The sequence below is a fragment of the Tasmannia lanceolata genome, unplaced genomic scaffold, assembly GCF_043159265.1.
Source record: "Tasmannia lanceolata isolate RefF3 unplaced genomic scaffold, GAP_Taslan_0.1 ptg000005l, whole genome shotgun sequence".
Lineage (NCBI taxonomy): Eukaryota > Viridiplantae > Streptophyta > Magnoliopsida > Canellales > Winteraceae > Tasmannia > Tasmannia lanceolata.
This window is the reverse complement of record NW_027518682.1, coordinates 12782898-12806918: the sequence shown is the minus strand read 5'-3', so window position 1 is coordinate 12806918 and position 24021 is coordinate 12782898. Positions and strand designations below refer to the sequence as shown.

At 39.5% G+C, this 24021-nt stretch overlaps 1 protein-coding gene across 1 annotated transcript; it reads left to right on the top strand.

Annotated features, from left to right (window-relative positions):
* Positions 1 to 3888: 3888 nt before the first annotated feature.
* Positions 3889 to 24021, top strand: LOC143877543 (uncharacterized). The gene is made up of 5 exons (XM_077379660.1): positions 3889 to 4309; positions 7699 to 7834; positions 7916 to 8668; positions 14576 to 14777; positions 23444 to 24021. Exons 1-5 carry the CDS (start codon positions 4236 to 4238, stop codon positions 23467 to 23469), a joined length of 1191 nt encoding a protein of 396 aa, XP_077235775.1. The 5' UTR covers positions 3889 to 4235; the 3' UTR covers positions 23470 to 24021.

The window sequence follows — 24021 nt, the reverse complement described above, 5'->3', positions numbered from 1 at the left end:
TCCAAGAAAATATTTTCTTTTTTCCAAACGCTTTTGATAAAACATTTTCCAAAACACTAAAACATGTAAAATACATAATTTTGAAAATCCAAAATCACTAACAGGAACAACAGCGATTTGAAATGAGGTAACTTGTCTTTTGGTCTATTTTGGTGTTTAAAATATGGTCACTGGTTTCTCTATCATCATATAGGCCAAATTGTTGATCAAGTGTTAGTAGAGAAAGTATTGCATGGTCTTCATGATTATACGGGCTTGCAGGTTCCCATTGATGGAAGTGATGGGGCTTACTGTTGTCATTTCTGGGTGGTCCCGTCGCTCACCCCCATTGGAGTCTGCCCAATATCAACGGCAACATGGGCTTGGTATGTGTGACTATGTGAGTGAATGCATGATACGGTGAGCAATATTTGAACTTGCAGATTTTTTATTGATCATATGAGAATCGATCTGGATCATCCATTTAGTGGGTTCACCTCTGCAAGCAAAACAAAACAGTGGGCAATCCAAGGTGGGCACAATATTTTGGTGGTCTAGGTTGATGGTTGGAATCCGCATGCATGCAAAGCTACTAATTGATCCTTAGTGAGAACGGGTTGTTTAAACAGTGACTGGTGCTAGACTTATTGAGTGTTTTATCAAGGGTTCTTGTAATCAGACATCTGTGTCTAAATTATTCTTTTAAGAGAATAATTACACATTTCAAAAGAGAGATGGCTAAATCAAGAGACCAAGGGTTTTTATGTAGGAAACTCTAAAGGATATTTTTACGAAGATCTTTATTTTAAAGTTATTGCACTTTTTGTTATGTATTGAGCTTGGGTATATCTTCACTCAGTGAAGAGGGTCGTTTGATCCTCCTAGTGCTTGTGATGCAGCAGGACTGATTTTGAGCCATCGAATGGGCTTCTCGAGGATCCACCCCCTTTCTAGCATTTCAACCCTTCTACTTGTCTGTTCCTAGAAATGGTTACATTTGTGCTCCCTATTTTTGTATGAATTTTCAGGAGAAAGGAGAAAACGCGGATAAAATGTGGGTAAGGTGTGGAGATATCATTGAACCTGCAAACTGTAATAGGCCAAAGCAGTGTGCCCAATGACTATGGGGTTCTTTTGACCGAGGATGGAGTGATTGCTGGAAATATTGTGTGGCCTGTGATAAGCTGTTGATACAAATAAATTTAATTTTGAGTCCAATAATCAGTTTTGGTCTCATCGGTTCTCAAACAAACCAAACCTACATGCATATTCAGTTAGAGATAGATAGGCCCATCATTTTGCATCACTTGGGTGCTCACATGAAATTAGACCTGTCAAACGGGTGGGCTGTGGAACCCAACCTGTATGCGTCGGGGTTAGATCTGGCAAGAATTGACCCGGACCCGTGAGTTGAACACACACACACCCCCCCCCCCCGCGGTAATTTCTTGGTCGGGTCAACATTTTGTGACCCGTTTCTAAGTTGACCCACCCGGCCTGTCAAAACTGGGCCATCCGGACCCGCGGGTGCCCGTAGAATTGAAACAAAGTAGTTTTTCCGTAATTGTCATATTTTATACCTCTTTTTTGTATTTTTTTTCGTAATTGTCATATAGAGATACTCTTTTTTGGTACTTTTTCTACAACACTTTTTCTGTAATTTTCCTCCAAAACTTTCCTAGCTGTACTTATAATTGCTAGCCACCTTTCCAGAAATAGTATTTCCGTGCGGTTTTCACCACGTCTAATAAGACAAATCTCTCAACGCATACAATGGTAAAGGATGGGTGAGAAGTAGCCTTTGGAGAAGGTGGCTAGCAAATACTTATAAAAATCTTTAAAAATAGAAAAAAACAAAAATTCATTAAAAAACCGGGTGATCTGCGGGCCGACCCAGCCCGTACGGCCCGGGTGCAGGTCCAAGCTTAGTGACCCGTAAAAATTTCCTGGTCATTTTGACCCTGGACCCATATGGTCTGGGTCAAACCCGGCCCGGCCTGCCCGCCTGTTTGCCAGGTCTAGTCCGGGTGGTATAGGCCGGTTCACAAATGGCTTGGAATCTTACGGGTCACTATTTTGTGAACCCAGACCTCACCCATATGGGCCGGGTCGACGCATGTGTCACCCAGTTATTTTTTTTACTCCCACACTATAGGATGATCCAAACCGTCCATATGATGTGCCATAATGTAAATAGGTTGTGCCCAAAAAATCATTTCCATAGGATGATCCTAGACCCCTGATCTATGGAGGAACTGCATATTATTATTTCTAGAAACCTCTATTGATCGGAGGGCTAGGATCATCCCATGGAAATGATTTTTGATGCAAAACCTTATTTGCATTGTGTTCCATCACGTGGACGGTTTAGAACATCCCATGATGTGGTTTGTACTGTACTTTCTGAAAAAATACGGGACTATAAGGACTTATATCATATATAATTTTCGGGCACTCGTGGGCACTTGTGGGTTTACCCAGCCCGGCCCACTTTTGACGGGTTGGGCTGGGCCTGGTCAAATTTCAACTGCTCACTAAACCCACACCGTAAATTACGGACGGGCCGGGTGGACTCGTGGGTCTCGGTCACTTTTTGCCAGGCCTCCATGGAATGGTACTCTGTTGGACTGCATTTTTTGAACCTGTGAAAAAGTGGGGCCCGCCAATGTTCGTTTTGGGACCCACATAGTCAGATGGCCATTTGTACTGGTGCAATGAGAAGGACCCCCAATCATTGGTAATCCAATGGACTAAGGCCCTGCTTGCTTTGGATTTTGAGAACCGATTCTTAGTTTATATTTTGAGCCTAATAGTTAGTCTTGGACTCGAAATCGATTCTCGAAATAAAAAACAAAGAGGACCTAAGCCTTTTATTTTGAAAGTAGCCATCCTAGACAAAAGAGAACAAAAACGTGTGAATGGGCAGTGGGCCTTCACGTTGAAAAAGTGTGTGTAGAATAAATCAACTGGGCGTTCTGTCACCCACACCCCCTTGACTGTTGGAACTTGGAAGTTACTTCAAAGACGGGCAGAACAGCCCAAAAACAAATTTTAAATAAAAAACGGTCAAATTGGTAGATTCAACAATTCATAAAAAGGGATCAGTTGAACAGACACTCGGGGTCACTTGATTAGTATAATGTTTCGGTAGTGCAGAGTGAGCCCATGGGTTGAAAGGTTCAAATGACTGAAATGCCACATGCAAATAATATACGGGCAAGACTATATAATATGATTCCATTATCAAAATATAGGAAATGGTTTCTGAGCTCAAGGTCAAATAGCTTATCTGAGCTAGAGCTCAGAAATAGGGTGGGTGCATATGTTCTTTTGGTTATGTTAGATACTGATTTTATAGGACTTAACATAGATAGGGTGTCCCTGAGAAATCATCTCCACAGGATCATTCTGAGCGTTGATTTCTGGAGGTTAAAAATGGACGGCTAGAAATTGTGTCCATTTTGTACCTCTACAGATTGAATAGTTAGGATGATAGTATGTAGATGGTTTTTCAGGAACACCCTATCTATAGAATGAATGTGTTGGATGAGTAAAAGAACATGGGAGATGGCGTATTTATAGTGGCTAGCTTAGATAAGCTATTTGAGCTTGAGCTCATAAACCAAGCCCCCTATCAAAATATGGTACCAAACAATTTATCATATTAGAAATTATATGGTGTGAGGCTCCACTGGGCCACCACACGAATCTTCCTCATTGGACGAAACTCCCACAAATCGGAGGGTCAGAACTGTAAAATTCACGAAATTTCTGACATGTGGTTCGTCCATTAGCAATACCCTCTGATGAACGGTTGGGATTACATAATCACTGGGCCCCACAGAACTCCTCTTGTTTTTATAAAGAAAACGAAAATTCATGAAAATTCCTTTATTTTTTGCACCACGCAAAAAGCATTCTTTCGAAAAGAAAGAAAACGAAAGAAAAGGAAATTGAAACCCTCGAAATGGCAATTCTCTCTTCCTAAAAATGGAGATGGGGGAGAGACAGAGAAAAACAAACCCTTTTTCTCTACCTTTCGCTCTCATTAGCGGCTTTGAAACCCTAAAAATTTGAGCCATTACTGATGCCACCATTTCTATGGATGTTTTGAGCCTTTTGGGATTACATTTCATTAGGGTTTTACTCCAATTGGATTTAAGAACAAAGAATGTTTTGTTCATGGATTGAATTTTAAAGATTTTGGTCGGACGATTTTTTTTCCTTGGTCTTCTCTCGTTTTTTTGGAGGTGGGTATGGCGAATTTTTGTAGTTGGGAATCTGATCCTTTGTTTTCTGCGGCTGAAGTCGTTCAGGATTCTGCTGACAGGTTAGTTCTTTTTGTTATTAGGGTTTGATAAGGTTTTAGTTTCTGGGTTTTAGAGAAATCTAGGGTTTGTGTAGATGGGTATTTGTTATTTTCTTTGCATTGTGTGTAATATGCCTCTTTTGATTGGTTTTTCTTTCTTCTTCTTGCTTGTCTTCAAAGAAATTGGCTGTTGGGTTTTATTTCTTTCTTTATTTCTTTTTTTAAAAAAAATTTCTTAAAGATATTGTTGAGTTCTATATTTGTTTTGGTTTTTGGGTAATAGAGAATTCATACTTTCTGTTGATATTTGCTTTAAATTTGCATTGCATTGCACTTAATGTGCTCATTTTATTGTTAATATCGTGATTGCTTTCCCTTCTTATTCCACTTTTTGTTGAACGAAAATTTGGGTTTGTTTGGTTTTGTTCCTGGTCTTCTGCTTTCTTAAATTTCTGAACTGCGTTGATTAGTTTATTATGGTGTTGGTTTCTGGGTTCTGGTGAAATCATGATTTCTGTGGATGGGATCTATTTATTTTCTACTTATGGTACTGAATTCGCTTATCTCCCCTCCTTTAGTGCTCTTGAGTACATATTTTCTTCCTATGTATCTTCTCTTCTTTGGGTTGTTTGTCATTGACCTTCTCGGTCAGCTTTGTATATTCTTTTTCTTCTATTAATGATATCTAGTCATTCAAAAAAAGAAAAGAAAAGAGGGTCATGCTGGTCCCTTGACAAGGAAAACACCAAAGATGGAAACAGACAGAAATAACAAATTACATGATAGAACCCCCCTGAATGGGATCAGACCTCCAAGCTCTAACCAATTGTATTATTGTTATACACTAGCCAAACAACACTTGCACTTATTTATGTGTGCTCTCCTAGTCTCCTAAGCAAAAAAATAAACTAACAAAACAACAACCATGATTAGGGAGCGTGATATACGGTGTATCACGCAATACCCCCTCCCTTAGTTCCAAGCTTGTCTTCATGGTTGAATAGCAACAATCTTCGAGAAGTTCTCCTGCAATACCCAATAAGGTTCCCATATAGCATCTTCAACCACTAATCACGGACCTCAGTTACTACTCAATTATTACACTTCATGAATTGCCGGTCCATAATCGCATATGGCTGGAATTTGATTTCTTCATTGGTAGAGATGTCTGGTAAGTGGCATTGGGTGAATGCATGATCACCTAGTTTCTTCTTGACGAATGATACATGGCAAACTAGATGTATCTTGGTCCCGGCTAGAATATCAAGTCGATAAGCAATAGGACCAATGTATTCCGACACTTTTTTGGCACCCATAAAATCATGTTGAAAGCTTCATTGGGGCACACCCATTGATGGTGGCTTGTCTATAGGCTAAGAAGCACGGGTACTCTCTGGAGGTCCACGCACCCGTATCGGGTGCGTATCGGGTGTGAGTGCGCTTGGATACTCTTTGGGTGCGTACCAGGTACGCACCCAAATAGCAAACAAAATGAAAATCCAATTTGGGGATTTGGGTATGTATTGGGTGCGCTTGGTTGCGCACCCGGTTTGAATTAAATCGAAAATTACAGATTTACAATAGAAGGGCTGTCCCAATTAACAAAGGGACTGAAACTGCAACTTGTGCAGGTTTTTGAACTCTAGGTGGCTTAGCTTTTGTCTGAAATACTTTCCAAGGGAAAAACATTAACAGAGGGAATAATGGGAGACTTCTTCTCCTCATAATTACTTGGGGGATGCTAAGTGTGGGTTGAACTGGTTATTGGGGAGCAAAGCGTTAAAAGTCTGTTTCAGCAGGAGCTTGGAAGTTAGAGATTGATGAGGGGTGGCGTTAAAGAGGAAAATTTCTTGAGGGAATGTTTGTTCAATAAGGTCAGCGGAGCAAAGGATGCCAAAAGAGAAACCTTAGAGATGATAAAAGAAGGCCCGACCATTGGTACATTTGAGAAAAATAATGATGTGGTCCTGATGGTCTTCGCATTGCCTCATGAAGCAAAGACGACGACGAAAAGGAATGCTAAAGGGGAATTGCAAGGTTTTGCAGATATGAGAAAATGGGCGTCTAGTGGAAAAGATAAAGGAAAACTATGGGTATCCTTCTGTAACTTCCTATTACATCCTGGAGCATGGAGAGGGCTATAAGGTTAGTAGAATGTGTAGAATATGTGGTTGATATCGATAGAAACATCAATGAGGTGAGGGATATGTGCACGATTGTTCTTATAGTGGAAATGGGAGGAATGACAAGGATACGATGAACAATAGTAGTAAGGTAGGAGACAACAAGGTGTCAACATTTAATTGGCGGAACCTGACTGGAACAAGTAGTGGTGGGCCCTCTCAATCAGTTTTTCAAATTTCAAGATCAAATAGTTGTGTGACGTACGACTAGGAACCACTAATTCTTATTTGGTTTTCACCATGCTATCTCAAAGACTCAAACCGCTTCCTCAAAAAAGTCGCCCAAAGAGAAACCAACACTATCCATGTAAGAAATCGTCCATTGGATTATATAAGATTTAATTCTATCAGCCACTGCAATAGGTGGTGATTATTTGGCTTTCAAATGCAATCATTCCGTTCCGTCCAAATGCCCCATAATAACATCAAACGTGCGATTTTACAAAGAGCATTCGCATTCTGACCAAGATAGGGGCTAGTACCAACCAAGAATGAGGTCCCCCACATTTCGCTGAAACACCCATTCAACCATTGACTATCTGATTTCTTCTTCAACATGGTAAACGTATTAATGCTTTTGGCAATAGCAGTCTAACAAAAAAGCTGCCACATGAGTAGGGATTGGGTTTGACCAAACAATCAGATATGAGAACCGAGGTCATCAATACATAAAGATGAGTATCTTGTTATTACTTATTATTGGGATTATCATTATTTTTTTTATGTGGAATATTTTTATGATGATATGCTCGTTAAGAATTAAGAATGAAAGACAAAAAAGAAAAAGGAAAGAGAAAAGGAAGATTAAAAACATCCCTTTCTAGGTTAATGCAATCAAATTCATATGCCTTATTTGAATTTCAACATGTCCGAGCTGCCTTTAAAAAGAGAGATAAGAACAAAAAAGATTAAAGACCTTCCTTTCTTTTTTTTGAAAAGTTAAAGACCGCCCTTTCGAGGTTAATGCAATCAAATTGATATGCATGTGCATTCTTTGAAATTCAACATGTCCGAGCTTTAAAATGAGAGATAAGAACCAAAAAAACTATCTTTTTCATGTTAATGAGATCGAACACTTTCTTTTGTGTTTTCAGTTCTCTCAATTTCTTCACTTGAATTGTACGTTTCCACTGCTCCAACAACATGGATGGGACCTGTTTAAAATTTATTTAATGACATATATATCCTACCTGTTGAACATGAAGTTCTTTTTTCTTGAATTTTTAGGATGGGTTCGATTTTTCGTATGTTGTTGCACGAGCAGAGTCTTATTCAGGGCAATCCTTCAGACCCCAAGCTTATTAGTTCAATAGAATACCGTAGGCGTGATCTTGCAACTGCTCTTGGAACAACCAAATGGCAGGTACTTACTATATAAACCTTGCGGGATTTTCTTGTGGTGTTTATCAACATTAACTTTCTTATATCGGTTTTCTCTTGTCAGTTGGAGGATTTTGAGAGGGCAATCAATGGGGTGGCTCTATCAGATAAGTCACATATGAGGGAAGATGCAGTACCCAGGCACAATCAGTTTATCAGAGCAATAAGGGAGCAGATTGCTCTAGTGGAGAAAAGCTTGGAGGATCCAGCCAATGGAGATTTCAACATAGATATGCAATGGGTAAACTTAAACGAACAGGACAGAGATGGGTTAGCTTTATTTCTTTCTGGGGCTGATTCTGTGGACCATCATGCACATTATGATTCCGAAAGTAGCATTATGAGAAGGTTCCTTGATTCTGCATCTGGTGTGGACGTCAAGAGTGATGAAATTGTTGAGCTCAAAACGGAAGAAATTGAGCATTCGAAAATGAATGGCGTCAAGCATTTAGACCACAGTTTTGATTCTTTTAAGGAGAATAAGATAAGGAAAGTTGGTTCCCATTATTCGGCCCAGTTGGGATTTGGAGCATCAGTTCCACTCCAAGGTTCAAGTGGAGACAAAGAATGTGAAGGTTCATACACTGGCTCTGGGACCCACGATTTGGAATCTGGCGCCTCCAAGAACAGGTTAAAAGGATTTCACAGCAGAGTTGATATTTTTGGGTTCTTCGGTAATTTTTGGTTAGCATCTGGGAGTAGGATGAATAGGAATTTTACAAAGAGAAGGAAAGATGGAGAGGTGACAGATGACTTTATATTGGATATTGAAGGCCGGCCATTATCTTCAGCTCCTGACATGCCACAAGCCGAACAGGTAAATTTCCTTTCTGCATTTAATGTGATGTGATGTGCACTTGGTTGCTTACAGTAAATTTCCTTTCTGCATTTAATGACATTTTTATGAATTTCTTATTTCACGTATCAAATCAGCTGGTTGAACTTGCACTTGGTTGCTTATGGTAGCTTCAAACGCCTTCTATGAAGGAAATGGTCCAATGGAGTTTTGAGTTTGAAATAGACAACGCCAATGGTTTTTCCTTTTAAGAAACTTATCTCCTAAGCTTAACAGGGTAGCAATCTTAAAAGTGTTATTTGCATGATCTTATGCTTGCTCTTGTTTTCTGTCATGTGCATGTGATATTGGCACCAAACCACATTTGAACTTGTATAGTATCTATCAATGATCAATATATATCGTTTTAAATTTCAACCGAAATCCGAAATTTCGGACTGAAATTTCAGTGTTACGAAATTTCGGCCAAAATTTCAGAATTTCAGTCCGGAATTTGGAACCAAATTACGAAATTTCGGTTTTCCGGAAGTCCGAAACCGGTACCGAAATCAAAATTTTAAATCTTATATATATATATATATATATATATATATATATATATATATATATATATATATATATATATATGAGAAAACTGTTGGTGCGCTTAAGCTCACCAATCTTATGGTGCGCTTAAGCGCCCAATCACATGGGTCCCACATTTTCTGTGGTGAATGGTGATCCAAACCATTCATTTGCAAGGTCCTTACATAGATGGGGGGTGTACCAAAAATCAGCTCCATAGAGTCATCCTAACCCATCCATTTTTGGAGAATCATCCTAACCCATCCACAAATCTGCCCAGTTTTGTCCTCCACAAATGGAGGGGTTAGGATGATCCTATGGAGCTGATTTTTGGTACACCCCCTATCTACGATAGGACCTTGCAAATGAATGGTTTGGATCACCACAGAAAATGTGGGACCCATGTGATTGGGCGCTTAAGCGCACCATAAGCTTGGTGAGCTTAAGCGCACCAACAGTTTCCTCTCTCTCTCTCTCTCTCTCTCTCTCTATATATATATATATATATATATATATATATATATATATATATATATATATATATATATATAAGATTGTGCACTCAAGCGCACCAAAAAAATGGTGCGCTTGAGGCGTTATAAACCCTCTCATTGGTTCTGCCATGTGGGACCCAAACATTTGAACCAATGGGAGGCGCTATAACACTTCTCTCTCTCTCTCTCTCTTTCTATATATATATATATATATGAGAAAAGTGTTGGTGCGCTTGAGTGCACCAAAAAAATGGTGCGCTCAAATCGTTATGATGCCTCCCATTGGTTCCTGTATGTGGGACCCAAACATTTAAACCAATGGGAGGCGTCATAATGACTTGAGCGCACCATATATATATATATATATATATATATATATATATATATATATATATATATATATATATATATACGGAAAAGTATTGCTACTTGGTCTTGTAGCTAAGCTTATCTACTCGGTCGGGTTAAATACATTGGGGGCCCACATTGTTTGGGTGATCCAAACCATTCATTTGAAAGTCCCTTAACTAGATAGGGTGTCCACAAAAAATCAGACCCATAGGATGATCCTAACCCATCCAAAAGTGGAGGGAAAAATGGGCAGATTTGTGGACAAACTGTGTCTGTCCATTTTTTCTCATTTTTCCCTCCACGGTTAGATGGGTTAGGATGATCCTATGGATCTGATTTTTTATGGACACTGCAGATTGGGTTATGAATGTCCAGGTTCTATAATTACGCCACAGATTGGGTTTACGGCGCCCAATGATTGTTCTAGATCTTTGCACTGGCTATCTTAACTTGCTTCTAGAGTCTTCCTTCCTTCAGTTTGTTTGTTTTGATAAAGTACCGATCTGTTATTATTATTATACCCTAACACAATATTGGAGTGTTAGACATGACAAGGCCAATAACTTGCTTTAATATGCCCAATTCAAACATAGTGATCTGTTCGTCTCAAATAAAATGCAGTTCTCTTGATTACAATTGAAACTTAGTAGTCGAAACTCGTATTAGCCTCAATCATCCAACCAATCTTGTATCAGTTTAGCTCCCTAAGCATGTCTGTTGTTAAAGTTAAAGCTATCTACCAACACTCAGTGTCAACCTTTTCCTCATAACATCACAATGTTATTGTAGCGAACCCTTTTATACCCTGTTATACTTGCTGTTCTTTCTAGTTGGCTGTGCATTAGACATTTAGTCTCTATTTTTATTTTTTTTGTGGAAAATTGTAGACATTTAGACTTTATAAATCACGTCTTGTATTCATTAAAGTCACATGAACTTATTTTTTCTTTAAAAGGTATGAGTAATGAGTACTTTCTACTAATTGTAATAATTTTTCTTGTAATTATGTTAGTGTCATGATAAACTGAAGCCACCATGTTATAAGTATAGTAGATCACTCTTAATTTCGTATAGTAAGGAGAAACTTAAAAATTAAAAATATTAACACGTAAGTACATATTAAACATCTATAGCATTAACCATCTACATACAACAGCCCTTTGGAACTTTTTTTCTTTTTGAGCTGCAATTTGGAACTTAAAGCCATATCCATCAGTTATCTGTAACTAAAACACTCAAAAAAAAAAAAATTATGTGGAATTTTTTTGCCACAGGCCTGATGTTACAGATTGGCCTCTTTTTTTTTTAATGATGATAATTCATTAATAGGAAGATAAGGTGTTGGAAAAATCCTTATCTTAAAAAGCCCAAATATTATGATTCTTAAGATTGTTGGATAAAATGGACGGATCAGATTTCTACAGATCTTGTAAACAAATAAGTGCAACTCGAAGTAAAAAATCCATGTACTGTAAATCAAACCATAATTGAAGTAAAACTTGAAAAACAGATTGCCCTTATTTCTTTTGATGAAAACCGTTTGGAAAAAAACCAGATTCGAAGAGAGAAGGCTGAGTTGTGCCACATGGTCACTCTCCTTAAGAATCGTATCCGCCCCCTACTGGTGCAGCCGGGATCTGCGAATCGACGCTCCAAGATAAAACAGCCAAATATGGCTCCAGTCCACGTGCACTCGCTGACTGCTCCACCTAGAACCACCTTAGAACTATGCTCAGACACGGAAGGAATGGATGGAAGGAGATGAAGCAAAACCAGAAAAACAAAACCCTTTTTCTGTCTAAGTCTCTGTCTTTTTCTGTTGGCAAAAGTCACCCCGAAACGTCTGTCTAGATTACACCCAAACCGTGTTCTCTTCTTCCTTTTATAGACACCAAAGTGTCTGTTGGAAAGAGCCACCATTTATGAGTATGACTGTTGAGAAAAGCCACCATTAAGAGCCTTGAATGTTTCTCTTCCAACAGTCACCACATTTGTGACCGTTGGAGATGAAATGGTTTTGCAACTTCAATGGGTGTTATAATCACAACCGTTTGGGATGCCAATATAAAAAACGTGGGGATAAAAAACAAAATGGCTTTTTGCAATAAAAAGATCCTTTTCTTTTTTATTTAAACCCGGACCCAGACCTTGGACCATGGGCCATGGCCACTGCCCGGCCCGGCGCTTGCGCGCGCGCATGTGTTTTTGCACATGGGCCTGTGTTCATATAAAACCCAAGGAGCCAACAAATTCTAAAGCCCTTTGAAGGCCCAAGCCGTTTCTCCAACTCTCCATCTTATATGAATGAGAAACTTTCTCAAAAGTTCCAATGTGGGACTATTTATTTTTGCTTGTAGTTGGGAACCAACTCCACACACTCTCCAAGGTCTAGAGTTCAAGTCCCCAAAAAAGCACTCAAAAAGTCATTAGCTTTTGAAACAAGAAGGAAACCAAATTTTGAATCTTTCCCTCCAAATTTTAAAGACAAGGCAAAAGGCAATTTTGACTTTTCAAACTCTTTAAAATTTCCAACAAAAGGTCCCTCAACTGAGGTGGCTGAGGAAACAAAAACGTAGCTAAAAGAAACAAATGGTCTACAACAAGCGAGTATCAAGGAGGAAGATAGTCAAAATCCCCAACGATGGTCTGTCAACACTTGATCAGGCCAGATGGTCCGCTTCTCCATTAGCCGACCTTTGAACATGCTGGAATCAGACCGGGTGACCCTCATATCTACGGATTTCTATGGGTGAGGACGACTCCTGTCCATCCATCTAATAACGTTAAGCGAATCTCCCTACACGATAAGATTATCCAAATCTCTTATGTATTCTCTGTCTTCTCTCTCTCTCTCTCTCTCTCTCTCTCTCTCTCTGTCTCTCTCTAATTTCAGTTGTTCATGCATGTTCAGTCATTGATCTCTTCTTCTTGATGCCTTTTGAAATCTCCCGAAGGTAAATAAGAATTATTCCCATTGTGGACATTATAATTGACAAGCACAGTTACGGAATTTTCCGAATAATTGGAAATTAGTGAAATTATTGTGAAAGTTTTGTTCATTTTAAACTTTAAAAAGTCCCAAATAATTCAAATTTGTCATATTTTCCAAATTAAATGTAATTTTTTCTAGTTAAACATGAATGTGACGAGTAATTGTCAATTTCTCATATGTAATTTGTAAATCTCAGGTGAAATTCAGAATTATTGAAGATGTTGTAATGAAAACTGAATTCATCATTCAAAAAAAGAAAAGAAATCTGAACTTACATCCAAGCCTGAAAAAACATGCACTCAACCATCTCTCTCTCTCTCTCTCTCTCTCTCTCTATATATATATATATATATATATATATATATATATATATATATATTCATATGGTAGATTAAATACAAAAACATGTTTTTTTTCCATAATGGAATGTGATGCTAGAGTGAGTCTCAGATGGATTAGACAGGTCTTATTCGATTGTCATTCATTGCTGCTCAAAGTTTTAGGGCCTTGGGGCTAGGAGTGGGTTGGCATTTCCCTCCTGTTCAGTTGTATTTTTCCCCGCCACCCACTCATAATGGAATGTGTTGCTAGAGTGAGTCTCAGATGGATTAGACAGGTCTTATTCGATTGTCATTCATTGCTGCTCAAAGTTTTAGGGCCTTGGGGCTAGGAGTGGGTTGGCATTTCCCTCTTGTTCAGTTGTATTTTTCCCCGCCACTCACTCACAATTTCATTTCTGGGCCAGTTTTTCGTCTTGATAACTGGTCAAGTAGAGCTGCCTGTCATGACACAAAATAAACAAATCCAATACTAAGAAAGGTTCATTGGTCAATAAAGTTTAGCTTTCTGAGTGGATAAATTGAATGAAGGGGGCTCCCTAATTTGATATTTGATCAAAATCTATTCGGAAATGACATTATTTTCATTGCTGTCATATGACAACTGATAAGCCTATTATACATGGTACACACTCAATTTTGTCTTGGGGAAGATCTAATGGTTAATACATTAAGTGTTACTTTAAAGCTCTGATTTATCCGATACGGGTGTCTACACACATGTCAACATGGATGTTTGTGTCAACATTTGTTGACATGCCTTTTGACACGTATGGATGTGCTGTCAGATGTGTATCGTGTCAACCATATCGACATGCAATTCTCTAGAAAAAAAAGAAACAACAAACTGCTTAGTCCTAAGATTTCTTAGTTAGTTAAATGTATACCCCATGTATCTTGTTTCCATTAATGATCAGTAAGTTGAAGTGGTTAGTTTCTATTGTAATTTTAATATTATATACACAGACATTTTACATATGGATATGTGTGTATATACACACATATACACACATATCCACATATATTTATTTTTATAGACATGGTCCTGTTCTTGGAATTTTAGGGGTTGTTGTGTACAACACCTTGTATCGCTAATTTGTTTCCATAGATATAACGTTTACTTTAGTGGTTTGGCCTTTGGGCCCACTTGGGTTAGTTTAATGCTTATTTGTGTGCTTATTTTATACAGGGTAAACAAACTTGGATGGGGTTGCTATCCACTTTCAGCATTCGTGAAAGATTGTCTGTTGATGGATTGGCAAACACCGTGCAATTGTATAGCTGGCTGGGAGCTTCCCGGAGGGCATTTCAACGTTTTCAATATTTTATCCAATATAATCGATTTCCCATACGGTTAATATTGGTCATATTCGTTGCATTAATACTTCTGGGTGAGCACACGTCCTTTAATATGATTTTATTTTAGTCTATTCCAACATTACATGCTTGTTTTTCTTCTAGTCTCCTTTACTGGGCTCCTGTCATAGTCATTGTCAACACTCTGTTGGATAGAAATGGATGCAAGAAACGCTATGGAATTTATTGAAGCAATTCATATTATGACTTGCTGTTTGAATATATGTATGGATGAAATATGGATAGGCCTATCTTCGAAGTGTTCATGTACCAAAAAAAAAAGTGTTCGTGTAGCAAATGCATTTGTTGTTGGGATGTGAAAATAATTCTGTAACCATTGCTGGTCCTAGGTATTCGTGTTAAAGATTTTATTGTTTTCATTTAATTTATATATATAGAGGAAAGTGAAGCTACACCTAACTTAGCTACACCGCCGGCTTAAAATACAATGGGCCCACATTGTTTTGGTGATCCAAAGAATTCATTTGATTGGCCCTCACATAGATAGGGTGTCCACCAAAAATCAGCTCCATAGGATCATCCCAACCCTACGATTTGTGGAGGCAAAAATGAACGTGTAAAAACCTTCACAAATTTGTCCATTTTTGCCTCCACAGTTTGAAGGGTTGGGATGATCCTATGGAGCTGATTTTTGGTGGACACCCTATCTATGTGAGGGCTAATCAAATGAATGGTTTGGATCACCAAAACAATGTGGGCCCATTGTATTTTAAGCCGGCGGTGTAGCTTCACTTTCCTCATATATATATATATATATATATATATATATATATATATATATATTATTGGATCTATGTACCCTCTTCGGTGGTAGGCTAGAAAGACAGCCAAATGCAGCTCGTTGGCATCTATAATGGAGGGTCTCCTGCTTCTACTTCTGCCCCCGCTCTCTCGAAGGGCTCAGTTCGGCATGGGTCACTTGGGTGCATATGGGAGTTGTTTTTCTACTTTTGGTCAGTGGGAAGCTGGTTGTTTTCTTTCTCATCTTCGAGTGGAAAGACGGGGATTTTCTCTCCCCCTTTCTATTCTCCATGGTGGCAAAGCCCAGCAAAGCATTCAGTACGTTCGTGGGAGTGGTGGAAGAGAAGGGTTTGATTGAGGGAGTGAACTTAGGAAAAGGACATCAGGGGGTCTCCATCTCTTACCTCGCCAATGATGCTTTTATATTTTCAAGGCATCTAGGAACCAGGGGTGCGATCATACCAGCACAAATAAGGGTGTCAATTTTGGCTCGGGCTCGGAAGCTCGCTCGAGCTCGGCTCGAATCCTTAACGAGCCGAGCCCGAGTTAGGCCAAGCTCGGCTCGGCTCGTTAAGAATTTAATATATTTAAATATATATTATATATTAATATATACATTAAAAGGGTTGTCCATGGAGTGAAAAGGGGGGGGGGGCAAAATATGTCACTTCATTTTTGGAACCCCATTTGTTACTAGGACCACCCCCCATAGTGTAAAAAAAGTAGTCAAATTACACTAGTAGGGCTGTCTAGGGAAGATGAGGGGTGTGAACATAATATAACCCGAGCTCGGTAAGGCTCACGAGCCTGACCGAGCCGAGCCCGAGCCCGAGCTCGAGCCGAGCCTCACTTGTGAGCTTAACGAGCCGAGCCGAGCCTGGCCAAGCTCGGCTCGGCTCGGCTCGTTTACACCCCTAAGCACAAATGCATTGGATCCCATCAGAACTCCGAAGTTAAGCGTGCTTGGGCGAGAGCATAGTTGCAGGAAATGCTGGGGCAAAGTGGGAAACGCGTTTCCGAAATGGAAACGATACGTGAAAAAAAAATAGTGAAACGGATGGGAAACGTTGCGGAAACGCCCGTGAAACGGAGGTGAAACACATGAGAGAGAGAGAGAGAGAGAGAGAGAGAGAGAGAGAGAGAGAGAGAGAGGCGTTTGGGAGAGATGGCATGATTTCTGCATAAAAAGACATTATATACATAAGCTATATATTCGCCTCATTCTTTTATTTGGAACAGCCCTCTTTTGTGTATTTATGACTCTTTTTTTACACTTGATGGGGATGTCCCCAATAAACAAAAGGGTGAATGCTTTATGTAGATAAGTGATATGTTCACCCCTTTTTTTACTTGGAACAGCACCCTTTAGTGTATTTATCTCTCCTCTTTTACACTGGATGGGGCTGTCCCCAGTAAACAACAGGGCTACACATCCCAACCATATTTTAATATTTGCACAGCTGTCTTTTCTCTTTAATCGATTTCATCACAACCATATTTTAATATTTGCATAGCTGTCGCCTGTCTTTTCTTCTTTAATCGATTTGTGAGCTTTTTTGGGAAATGTAATAAACTTTTGACAGCTCTTTAAATACTAAAAAGGACAAGATGGTTTGTGCAGATCTCAAAATACTGGGGACAGCCCCCATCTAGTGTAAAAGGTGAGTCATAAATACACTAAAGGGGGCTGTTCCAAGTAAGAAAATGGGTTGAATATATTACTTCCTACATAAAGTATTCACCCCTTTTGTTTACTGGGGACAACCCCATCCAGTGTAAACGAGGAGCCGTAAATACTCTAAAGAGGGCTGTTCCAAATAAAAAATGGGTCAATATATTACTTACCTACACTAGATGGGGCTGTCCCCGGTAAACAAAAGGGGCGAATTATTTCCCTTTATATATCACATGATTTTGATAAAAAGAGGGAAAAGTTTTCAAGAAAACGCGTTTCACGTTTCTCCTTTAATTTTTTTCAAGCGTTTCACGTTTCCGTTTCACGCTTCCGTTTCCCGACCTGGCAACTATGGGCGAGAGTAGTACTAGGATGGGTGACCGTCTTCAAAAAAAAGGAACCAGATTCTCAATTTGAAGCACATTCTAGGATGATTTGAGGTGAAATCAAGCTTAAGGATAAACATTAGGAATAATTTGCTACCATGGTTTAATTTACCCATGGAGCAGGTTGTGATCCTTGCAGGCATTCTCTGATGCAAAGCTGTTTCTCTGTTGCTATCTTATCTTGGCCTCACCCTTGTCATTGGAATCCCATCAAAATCTTTGTGGACGGTGGTGCTGGAAAGGATGGAGAAACTTGCAGGGTGGAAGAAAAACTACCTACCACTAGCAGGATAATTACTTTGATTAAGGCTTCTCTGTCCAGCTTGCGACTCATTTCATGTCTCTTTTCCGAATTCTTAAGGATTTGGGCAGGTGGCTAGGAAATTTGAGAAGCTTAGAGGAACTTCCCATGGGATTGTAAATGAGGAAGGCCTAATAGTTGAGTAACTGGAAGACCGTGTGCAAGCCAAAGGGCTGTACTTAGAATTAGGTAATACAATTCTTGAAAACTAGGCTTTACTAGGAAAGTGGCTGTGGAGATTTGGATAGAAGGAAGCATTGTGGAGAAACATTATTGCTTGTGAGAGTGTGAGGAGGGGTTGAAATGTAGTAATCTAGGTAGGAATAAAGTTTCAGGAGCATGGAGGTTGATCTATCAAGTTATGGGAGAATTTCAGAAACAGCGGCCGTGAAACCATTTGGGAAGTCTCTGGACCTATTAGTCATGCGGATTCCAAAGAGGCTGATGCAGTGTCTCTTCTAATTGGGTTGCATTTGTTTGTGTCACAAGTTCATGGGGTCTTTACTGATTGGAGATTCAAAGAACGCGATCCGTTGGGGTTCTGGAAATGCAAAGGACATTGGCTATTGGAATGCATTATTAAGGTTCGGGAGCATTTAGGTAGGAATAAAGGTTCGAGAGCATGGAGGTCGGTATGTCAATTTAGGGAAGGATTTCAGAAGCATTGCGGTGAAACCATTTGGGATAAAGGTTTGGGAGCATGGAGGTTGGTCTGTCAGATTAGGGGAGGATTTAAAAAACAGCGGTGTTGAAACCATTGGGAACTCTCTAGATTCCAAGGAAGCTAATGCCATGTCTCTTCTAGAATGATTGGAGATTCAAAGAATGCGATTAGTTGGGTATCTGGAATTGCAGAGGACCTTGGTGATTGGAATGCTTTATTAAGGAGATCATAAATTACTCATGAGGGTGGGGTTTCACTTTCAGCCACACATTTAGAGAGGCTAATGAGAGGGCCAACCGTCTGGCCAAAGCGCGCGCGCGCGCGCGGGGGGGGGGGGGGGGGGGGGGGAGATGGCTTGTGAAGATTCTTTAAGTGAAGGGGCAATCTCTTGCCCTTAACTTTTATTTGTTTTTATTTATGCTTTTTTTTAATAAAATCATTACTATTCTTAAATATATATATATATATATATATATATATATATATATATATATATATATATATATAAGCTCTAGTTTTCGATGTACTTTTATTGTTTTGTTATAAATGATTACTGTCTTACACTTATGTGTGACTATGTTTTATGTAATGATCATGCATACCTATATACACATTCACAGGGGCACAAGTCCATCGGTTGTGAATGAGAGGAATGTTTGTGGTTGTATATTCATCTTGTGTTTGGCAATAGAGCTGAAGGAATACAAACATTAAATAAACGGTGGAGACAAATGCATGATTCTTGGATACTTAGTACGAAATCATGACTAAATTGAGTCCATGGATTTAAATTTCGGTTTCGGTGCCGAAACCGATTTTTTTTTTCAAATTTTGGTCAATTTGGCCGAAATTTTTTCAAATTTCAGCCGAAGTCGAAATCGAAACCGAAATCCAAAAATTTCAGATTTCGGATTTCGGCTGAAATTTAAAATAATGATTGAGTCAACACTGGTAGCATATCAAGCTTGGCCACACAATATTTAGAAGTAGAAAACATTAACATATTATTTAGAACTAGAAAACATTACATGGACTAGCACTGTGACCTGTGCAAGTCAACTTGGCTGCGTCAAAGGGCCACTTGGTAGTGTTACAGACTTACAGGAACATGCTTTTACCTTTTAATTGGGGTGTATTTGTGAGTCCAGTTAACTTTATAACCAAAGCTCGACGTCACCTTCACCCACCATCTTGTACTCCTTGATGGTAGTATTTCTTGCTCATGTTTGAGTTCTTAGGTGGTTGCAGAGCCAGCAAAATACTAGCATAAATGTTCAAGTAAGGCTTGTGAATCAGACCACTCATGAGAAACTTTCAGTCCATTTGTGTAAATCTGCGACTTAAAGGAACGGGGTGAGTGAAGGTCCCTATTTTGGTTAGGCCTGCTATGATGCACTGGTTTCTGAATTATTTGGACTGCACAGTCAGCTTAATTGGGAGAATCATTAAATGATTTCAAATTTGAGGCAATAACACCGTAAATGATGAGTGGTGTAAGGCATTGCTTAAAAGATAGGATTCCAAATGAAGTAACATCTATACCTATGTTGTGAGACTGATAAGTCTTGAAAAGTGTAGTTACTCTTTGGATTTGCACCTTTCCTCCGCAAAAGAGAGAAGTGGACTGGCAAGAATGGGTTTTGGCAACCAATGGCGCGCCTGGATAAGAGCATGCATTTCCACAGCATCCTTCTCCATATTAATAAATGGGAGCTCCGAAGGATATTTTGGAAGCTCCAGGGGACTTCGACGGGAGATCCCTTATCTCCATACCTTTTCAAATTGTAGCTGAAGCACTGAGCCTACTGTTGTTGAAAGCGGAAGAGAAGGGCTACATAGGACTAAAACCATGTTGGATGTCCTCCGCGGTAACGCATATACAGTTTGTGGATGATACACTTCTACTCCTAAAGCGGGCATTACACAAATCAAGTAATCAACAACATCAAGAACGTATTCTATTGGTTCGAGATGGCCTCTGGATTGAAAATTAATTTCTCCAAAAGTGAAATAGCGGGGATTGGCCTATCACAGCACGATGTTCATACTCATGTGATAAACTGGGATGTGGCGAGACTACGTTGCCCATCAAATACCTCGGTCTCCCGTTAGGACAAGGGGTACCAAGAAAATCACAATGGGACGCTGTGGTGGAGAAAATTGAACGTCGCCTAGCTACTTGGAAGAAGAAATATCTCTCCTTCAGGGGTAGGATAACTCTAATCAAGGCAGTGTGCTATCAAACAACCCGGTGGTATACTTCATGTCCTTATACAAGATCCCGGAGAAGGTGGCAACTCGGATTGAAAAATTACAGAGGGACTTTTTGTGGGACGGAATGGAATCAGGCAATAAGCAAGTGAAACGTTTATTGCGATGGTCAAAGGTTTGTTGGTCGAAGTGGAGGGGTGGAATCGGGATCCGCAGAATCAGAACCAGGAACAAATCATTACTGGGGAAAATGGTTATGGCGCTTCGGGACGGAGAAGGAGGCACACTCTGGCACGAAATAATTCAGGAAAAATAGGGCGGCGGATGGGAATGCCATGGTCCTACAAGAGGGAAAAGCTCTGGAGCTTGGAAATCGGTTGCTATAACTAAAGAAGATTTTCGCCCACATGTACGTTTCAGCATAGGAAGGGGCAATGAGACCCGATTCTGGTTGGATCTGTGGGTGGGAGAGACACCACTTTGTAACTGATTTCCGGATATGTTCAAACTGGCCACAAAGCAGACATCTACTGTGGCTGAGTATTTATGCCGAAACGCTGGAGATGGCAACCCTTTTTGGGACTTACGGCTACATCACAACTTAAAGATGAGGAGATTTCTAGATTCACCTCTGTTGCAAATTTTATCCAATACATACTGCTCTCCTCACGAGCCGGATAGGTGGATTTGGATCCTGGATCCAGAAGGAGGTTTCACGGTGAAATCATTCTATTGCTGTCTGGACGAAGCACTGACACGTACCACCTGTCGAGCACGCATATGGAACCCGATCATACCGCCACGCATATTGGCTTTTGCATGGACCGTATCACATCGGTGCATAACACATGCGATAGGCTGAAGCGGCGAAGTTTCCAGATGGACAGCCGGTGCGTGCTATGCCTCAATACGAAGGAGACACTAGATCATATGCTTTTTCTCTGCCCTTTCGTGCATGCTGTATGGATGAGCATTTTTAGACATTTCGGAATTACAACAGTATTACAACAGCGGATTGCCAGTGTTCTTATTTATTGGAGTGGTGCTTTCAACAGTTGTGTCAGAACTGATATGTGGCAGATGGTCCCTTACGCGGTGATTTGGCTTCTATGGTCAGAGAGGAACAATCGAATTTTTAACGGCAAGGCCAAAACATGGCAGTACATTGCTTTAGATGTCAAACTTTCAATTATTGCCTGGTGGAAGGCAAGATCCGCCATTAATTACCCGACAGAGCATATTCTGCGAAATTGGGCCACGGTGATCACTGAACGGAAACAGCGGGACATCACGACTCCTAAATGGGAAGTGCCACCAGATGGTTGTTTCAAGCTAAATTTTGATGGGGCAATCCAGGGGCGGAGGAGTGATAAGGGATGATAAGGGTACAACACTAATGACGTACTCAGGTTCTATTGCAGGTGACGCAAATGAAACAGAGGCCAAAGCTTTGCTGTTTGGGCTGAAATGGTTTGTGGCGAATAACTTAGGGCCTTTAATAGTGGAGGGGGATTCACAAATGCCCTTGCATGGGCATCAGGAAGATGTCTGGGCCCATGGAGGCTATCCTTTACGCTAAGTGAAATCCGCGATCTGGTTCGATCAATCAGGCCCATGCTACAGCATAGGAGAAGATCAGCTAATTCTATGGCGGATGAACTGGCATGTAGTGGGGCATCATGGGCGGGATCGTCGATAACCCTTGCAGACTGTACGACTAATCCAGTTTGATATAAACGTCGCCATGACGACTAACATTGAGGATGGGTTACCCATGTAGCTCTAGTCTGTATTGATCTCTGGGGACAGCTTGTCCCCCAATCGATGTATGACTTTTGCCATATGAAATAAAATCGTTAATATTATCAAAAAAAAAGAAAAAGAATGATTCATGTTGTACATGTTTGTGGAAACCCCAATCTGAACTGTCCATTAACCTGCCCTTACTGTGAATGGGTCATCCTTGGTGGGGGCTTCTCAAAATCCTTCATAATAGATTCAGAAAATTCTGAAAAAAATATGTTCATAATTCCTTGCATGAAAATAACAAGGTCCAGAGACTATGATACCCATGTTTTTGTTGACTTCTGGACGTGATTTATTTTTTGTGAACAAAGTTTAAACATGTGTTAGTAGAAATGTTTTTATATTTGAACTTGGCTGTAGACATTTTTATTTTATGTCGATCATGTTTGTTGGACGTGTTTTGGGGTTATGTTTTTATTGACTATTTTCCACATGTTTCTCAAAAGGAGCCATGTCTCAGGAAAGCCACTAATTTCCACTATTTTATTGACTAGTTGTAGTTATTAGCTTATTATGTCCTGGACTAATACAGATTGAAAATGAACATGCAGTATGTGTTACACACCAATTGTGCCCACAATCCAATTAATATGCATCATCCAAACTAGCACCGTGCTATTTTCAAAAGAAAGAAAACTTATGTTAATTTTTCTTGAAGGTTCTAACTAATATCAATCAAATTATTGCCATTAAAAAAAAAAAATCAATCAAATTATTCCAATTTAAATTCCACATATCTGGTTTTCATGAACGGTTATCTCCTCTTCTATGTTTATAATACCTGCAGGACATATCTTCGATACATACATACATACATATAATTATATTCCCCTATTCCTGTTCCAGGGTACAAACTTTAGCAACCAACTGATCTTGCAATTCCGTTCTCTATGCAGGTCTCTTGGTTTTTCATGTTGCTTGAAAGAAGAGCTACTTGCATCTGTCTTTCCATTAATTGACAGTCTTTGCACGTGCTTCTTCGTCCTCTCCTGTTTGTTTTCGGCTTTTTATGGCATAAGGCATCAATCCATGGCTAATCTTTATGTAACATTAGCTTGCAGGAATTGCATGCCTTAGAAGTGTTCTTGGTGTTTGGCAGATTTCTTTACAGATGCTCCATTTATTTCATCCTAAAATGGGCAAAAAACAAATTTTACTCGCATTTTTCCACTATGAGATTTTACACCCATCTCTCCATTTTACAGGGAAAGAAACAGATCATCTGTAAAAGAAAAGGAAGCAAATTCAAAGAAAGCAGTAACCTGTTATTTTATTGCCCATGACTGAGCTATATGAAAGTCATTGTGTAATTTATTCTTCAGCATCTTCCACGGTTCTTTATTTGTATGTATTTACAGATGGTTATCCTTCATGACATGTATTTTAGTTTTTTTTTTTTCTCTTCTTAGAAAAGCTCTTTTGCTCTTTTTGAGCTTCAATTAAAATCTCTCATCTCTTCTTTGGGATTATTCTC

Bases quoted from the DNA above. Each gene is read 5' to 3' on its own strand.
- LOC143877543 (XM_077379660.1), top strand. From the start codon at position 4,236: ATGGCGAATTTTTGTAGTTGGGAATCTGATCCTTTGTTTTCTGCGGCT. The intron at 7,835-7,915 runs GTACTTACTATA...TTCTCTTGTCAG, and splicing joins TTGGAACAACCAAATGGCAG to TTGGAGGATTTTGAGAGGGC. The intron at 14,778-23,443 runs GTGAGCACACGT...TTCTCTATGCAG, and splicing joins CGTTGCATTAATACTTCTGG to GTCTCTTGGTTTTTCATGTT.